Source organism: Acomys minous, assembly GCF_964271855.1.
Source record: "Acomys minous genome assembly, chromosome: 10".
Lineage (NCBI taxonomy): Eukaryota > Metazoa > Chordata > Mammalia > Rodentia > Muridae > Acomys > Acomys minous.
This window is the reverse complement of record NC_140491.1, coordinates 115,103,243-115,109,242: the sequence shown is the minus strand read 5'-3', so window position 1 is coordinate 115,109,242 and position 6,000 is coordinate 115,103,243. Positions and strand designations below refer to the sequence as shown.

The window sequence follows — 6,000 nt, the reverse complement described above, 5'->3', positions numbered from 1 at the left end:
GCTGTGAAGAAACAGCTGCATGGGGCGAGGGAACGAGTGCCCCCCCCCCCCCCCGCGCGGGCGGAATCAAGGGTACTACTCTGGGTACATTGACACAGGTTCTCCGGTGGGGACCAAGGGTCCTTCTCTGGAAGGAAAGCCCAGAGTAGAGTGGGAAAGGTGCATAGCTCCTGAGGTAACAGCATATTCACTGCTTGGCAGGGTCTCACCCATGCTTCAGGCCCCTAAAAATTCACTGCTTTCCCGGAAGGAGGAGCCGGAGGGCAGGGGACCGCGGGGCGGAGCTCTTGTCAGCCGAGGTAGGAAGGCGCAGCTGCGAGCCAAGGAGCTGACCTCCCTAGAGCTTCCTCTGGCGACTCGCAAGATCTTTTTGACCCCGCAGGACTTGGCAAACTCCTACCTCCGCTCCCATTAGCCCCCACCCCCACCTCAACCAAATCTCCTCCCTCCGGGTCCCCCATCCATCTCACTTTGAAGAATTCACCCCTTCTTCCAACACTTTTTTTTTTGGTAACATCCCAGAACTCTGAGTCCCTCAACTGAATTCGACTTTTGTTTTTATTTCTCTCTTGCTTCCTCTTCTGCCCTCTCATTGATGGATGTGCGAAGGCTAATGCCTCTGCCAGAGCGCGAGGAATAAATAGATGCTGCCTCGCCCAGAGGCTTAGACGCTTGGGAAGAGCAGCCAGCGCAGCTAAGCACCCGGGCTCCGCCAAGCTCGTGGACTGGACCGGGAGGACTTGAGTCCAAGCGAACTGATTGTCCTGAGGGACAGCTCCCAGGTCGTTGTGCTCGCCTCGGGAGCACTGGAGACCACAGAACGCGCCTCTCGCGTCTCCCGCCCTAACCCGTCTTGCCAGGACCATGCTCTGCAGAGGCCAGGAACAAATGCTGCTGCTATGGGCCGGGCTGCCAGTCTTGGCTGCGCTCTGCCTGCTCCAGGTGCCCGGAGCCCAGGCAGCAGCCTGTGAGCCTGTCCGCATCCCCCTGTGCAAGTCCCTGCCCTGGAATATGACCAAGATGCCCAACCACCTGCACCACAGCACTCAGGCGAACGCCATCCTGGCCATCGAACAGTTCGAAGGTTTGCTGGACACCCACTGCAGCCCCGATCTTCTCTTCTTCCTCTGCGCCATGTACGCACCAATCTGCACCATCGACTTCCAGCACGAGCCCATCAAGCCCTGCAAGTCTGTGTGTGAGCGCGCCAGAGAGGGGTGCGAGCCCATCCTCAACAAGTACCGGCACTCGTGGCCAGAGAGCTTGGTCTGCGATGAGCTGCCGGTGTACGACCGTGGCGTGTGCATCTCTCCCGAGGCCATAGTCACCGCTGATGGAGCTGGTGAGTCCGACCTCTGAGGAGGAGTTAGCTATTTGTCTTTATCCTCTAGTTCGCTTTTTGCTCCTCAAATCACTTAATCTTTCCCTTAACCACTCCTTTTATTGAGTCCCATTCTTCTCCTTAGAAACATAGCACAAAGTTCACTTTATCATTCTCCCAAACAAACTCTCTTGCAACAGGTGATCTGATCCGCCCACTCGGACCGGTTCCCTACTCCTCACAGTGAACTTTCTAAGTTCTCCTGCCCTTCACTTCTCTGTTCGCATACGGGAATAGCTGCGTTAAACTCAAGTCCCTACGCTTTTTTTGTTTCTTGGTTGAATATTCTTTTGTAATCTTAATCATCTGGCTGCTATATCTTTAGTGTTTTCACTGCTTAAAATTGTTATGGAGATGTGAGAAAGAAAGAAAAAAGAAACAAAACAGAAATCCTCCTAATCATTAAAAGTGCTCAAAATAATTTCAGTAAATTTATTTTCTAACACAGATATCTATTAGTGACACGTGTTTCCTCAAAACCCGATTTCATCAATTAGCATCTCCTTTCAACAAGTCCCCCCCTCCCTTACCCGCTTTCAACAAAATCAATGGCAATGCCATTACAGTCTGAAACAGCTATGAAGTATTACTATGCATTTCTATTAACATCTGTGGCTCTCTTCAGCCAGATAGCCAGAGAACTGAAGTTAACAGGCACTTTTCACATGCCCACATGCCTTCAAGTCATTTTATAAATGGCATATGGGCAAGTAGAGTTATATTTTGAGCGTGTTATCTTCATGGCCTTACATAACTTTACTTTTAACCCCCCCCCCTTTATCCCACCATACTATGTGTGTACACACTAACCACACATTCACACTTTTCCCACTGTAAAACTTGATTATAGTTCTGTGTTTAATGGGTGTAAGCACAGTTGGTTTTCTCACAGATGTTTGGTCTACTTGTGACGTTCATAATTCTAAGACCTCCCCCACTACCTCCTATTCAATCCAGTTCAGTAAACTCACCATTTCCCAGCTGATTAACCCAAGCCTCAGACTTTACCCTTCAAGCTCTTTAAAGATAAAGCAAAAGCAAACCAGTGGTCCTGTCTCTGAGCCTCCCGGGACCAACTGTTCTGAGATGGGTTTCACTTGGTTGTACCATCTCTGTTCGTTTATTTCTGTCTCTCAGCTTGCTCAGACAAGGCTCATGTCCTCAGTCTGTAGTTAATCAATGAGCTAGTATAGGGCTGATTCAGAAAAATCATGTTCATTAACTAAGAAGGTGAGAGGGGAAACGTCCAAATAGTTGAAAACCAAGGCTGGGCAAAAAGACCTCACATCTTTCTGATGATCACTTTTACTTAGCTTATCACTGTGAATATAGGTACTGTCTTCCTAAGGTCAGTTAAGGATCAGGAGCTAGCTTTATAAGGTAATCTGAAAGAAATGTGTTCTTCTTACTCATTGGATAGAAGAGAACACTTCAGTCCTTGCACTGACTAAAGTCCTAGGCTCTGCAGCCGCTGTTAGAGCTCAGTGTGGTTGCTATCTTGGCTTGACGGACACTGTTAAAGTCAGTTAAAGGCTAGCAGTCTTCTCTGGCCAAGCCCTAGGACAGTGTACGTCACTCTGAAATGCTTGCTTCCCTTAGAAGGCAAACTGCTGCTAGGCCTAACCGAGGGAAGGACCTGGAATGAGTGAGGTTTGGCAAGGCTAAGGGCTCGCGTAGTCAGGGGGGATGGGAAGCAGTTTCATTAAGTGTCCCTGAGTTACCTATCACCATGGACCAAACGTGGCCCAATTGCGTCACAGAAGCACTCAAATAGGACATGCATAGAGACAATGTGTCAGTGCAGCGGATATGATTGCTGCATTGTTCTAAAGTTCCCTAGTGTTTGTTGTTCTGGCTGCAGCCTTGGAAGAAAAGCACCCGACGGAAGAGGGTGGTCAGGATGTTGCTACTCCTCAATTTCCAGACTGTGAGCTAAGGATGAGGTTAGAAAGGGACATGCAGGCCTTCCAGTTTGTTGAAAATTACTCACTCCCTCTATTTGGTGAAAGCCAGACACCCGGGATGACTTAATATGGCTACATGAGTCTGGCGAGACGGTTCAGTTGTCAAGAACACCTGCTGCTTTCTAGAGCACCTGGCTTGGATGCCTAGCACACATGGGACCTTAACGAGTCTGTTGACTTTGTTCTGGGAGATTTGATGCCCTCTTCTGGTCTCCATAAGTACTGCACACAAATGGTGCACAAATAACATGAGCTTAGTATGCAGAACCAGGCGTTGAGTCTCCACTCAAACTCCATGTGCACTGCATACATGTGGTGCCCAGACATGCATGCACGGAAAATACCTACATACATAAAAGTTAAGATAAACCACCTACCACATATCACCATTTTAATTAATTAATTCATTGGTTTAGTGGGATGTAATGTTTTACAAAACAGAGGGGTTCCCCACCACCACCACCTTTTAGGTAGAAGCAGAATTCCTGTGTCTTAGGACCAGATCCTATTTAACCAGATATTAAAATGAGAGCTCTCTTTAAAGAGTAGTACAGCCCTTCCCATACTTGTATCAAGAGGATTTTAGTTTATTTATACCACTCACGGTTATCTGTTTACACCTAATATATTGTGACTCAACAAATGGACTTAGGGCATTTAACAGAGCAACGAAACAGACTGATGCTCCAAACTTTTTTGCAGGGTGGGGGGAGGAGTTTGGTTTTTTGAGACAGGGTTTCTCTGTGTAGCCTTGGCTGTCCTGGACTTACTTTGTAGACCAGGCTGGCCTCAAGCTCACAGAGATCCTCCTGCCTCTGCCTCTGGAGTGCTGGGATTAAAGGCGTGTGCCACCAAGCCTGGCTTGATGCTCCAAACTTATTTTTACTTCTAAAACACTAGTGAGCCTATTTTTTATAAAGAGCATGTAACACATTGATCATCACTAATAATTTCATGTTAAATTTCATGTGTATTTCACGTTTACTATAGAGAATGGCTCTGAGCACTACTGGTGGAGAGCTCAGCTCAATTTGGCTGTTTTGCAGTTGATCTGAGACATTGAGGCAAATTTTTGGTTCTGAACCTCTATTTGGGCTCATGCCAACCCAGGCCTTAGAGGAATGATATATGCTCTTCAACTCTCACCTGTAAGTAAAAGCAAACATGCCTGCACCTTAAGGGCATGGTGAAAATTAGAATGGTATGTGAACCATTGAGTCTTGAGCCTGATGCAGAGTGATCAACTGGACAAATTGCTGGTACTATTTTCTTGTTTTTATTGCTGTTATATCAAGTGGATTAACTTTTCTTTTGCCTTTGATTTTGAATGTGATAAATGCAGTACACACAGCCTCGAACCCTTCTCACGTCAAGATTGACAACTGGGAGATAATTGGAGAAGCAGGTTTAGTTCCTCCTGAATATAGAAAGCTAATATCTCATTTTATGCAAATCAAGATAGAACTCAGTCTTAGGAGTAAAGTCCTATGGGAATAATAAGGGAAAAGAGTGAGTTTGACTGATATCTGTTAACTAGAAATAGTTTATTGGGGAAGAGACTCAAAAGCCTCTGCCTCTCTATGAGCAGTTAACAGTCGTTGAGGGCAGGGGTCGGGGTGAAGGGTGGAGGTTTTGATTTGGGCCTCCACCCTTCCTTGAGTATCTATAGGCAGGTTGTGATTGCAGTGAAGAAAGAGACATTTTCTTCTGTAGTATGGCCACTGGTAAGTAAGTGGCCCATCCTACTATCACTCAATACTCCTGTAACTAATCCTAACTAAACTCACTGGTTCATCAGAGGGAGGAAACAGTATTTTTTTTGTTTCAAGATGTTTGGTCACACTGTGAACCTCGAGATTGTGTATTGAAAAAAATCTGTTTCTAGTTGTGGTGTGTCTTAGCCCTAGCACACACCTTTAATCCAAGAGGTTTCTGTAAATAGGATTAAATAAAGTTAATCCTAGGTCAAGAGGCAAGAAAGCAACCAGTTGACATGGAGTGAACATGGGCAAAAACCATAGAGAGTGACAGGAGGTCCAGGGGATGGATAGAGAGACACATGGTGGAGAAAGGAGGAATTTTCGGTTTGAAGGATTTTTAAGACAATGTGGAAAAAGACAAAGGCTTTTGGAATGTTGGTGGAGTAGGAAGGTCAGCTGGCTGCCTTCTCTGCTTCTCTGACCTAGTAAGTTTTTCACCCTAGCATCTGGCTCCTGAGTCTTCACTGGTAAAAATGAACAACTGGGATTTCCTTTTTTTTATAACAAAAATTTTTCAATTTTTATTTATTTTAAAATATTGAATGTGTAAGACAAATGCTAGGGTATTATTTCACAGCTGTTTCTAGGATACCTACAGCTTGCAGTGCCAAGGGCCTTGCAGTTGCCTTCAGTTACTGTTGGCTCCCAGTTGCTATCACTGTTCTCCCCTCAGCTCTTGCACAGTATATTGGGTATGCAGCCTCTGGCCTGGCAGAGCCCTGCCACCTTTAACCATCTCTTCCAGGAACAACTAGCCTTTTCTTTAGTGTTAGCCCTGGTCTACCAATATTTGGGGGGCCAGATGCCAAGAAGGAAGGACGTGAACAAGAACATGGGGTGGAAAGGAGAAGTGAAAGGTTGAGTTAAGACTAGAAAGAAAAACACACTAAGGATC

The 6,000-nt window shown here is 46.1% G+C and overlaps 1 protein-coding gene across 1 annotated transcript in view; it reads left to right on the top strand.

Moving 5' to 3' along the window:
* The first annotated feature begins 338 nt into the window (after positions 1–338).
* The window catches only part of FRZB (frizzled related protein), a 32,435-nt gene continuing 26,773 nt past the window's right edge, over positions 339–6,000 (top strand). Inside the window, exon 1 of the mRNA XM_084798181.1 lies at positions 339–1,342. Coding sequence (XP_084654307.1) covers positions 865–1,342 — 478 coding nt within the window. The 5' untranslated portion in view covers positions 339–864. The remainder of the gene's footprint in view (positions 1,343–6,000) is intronic.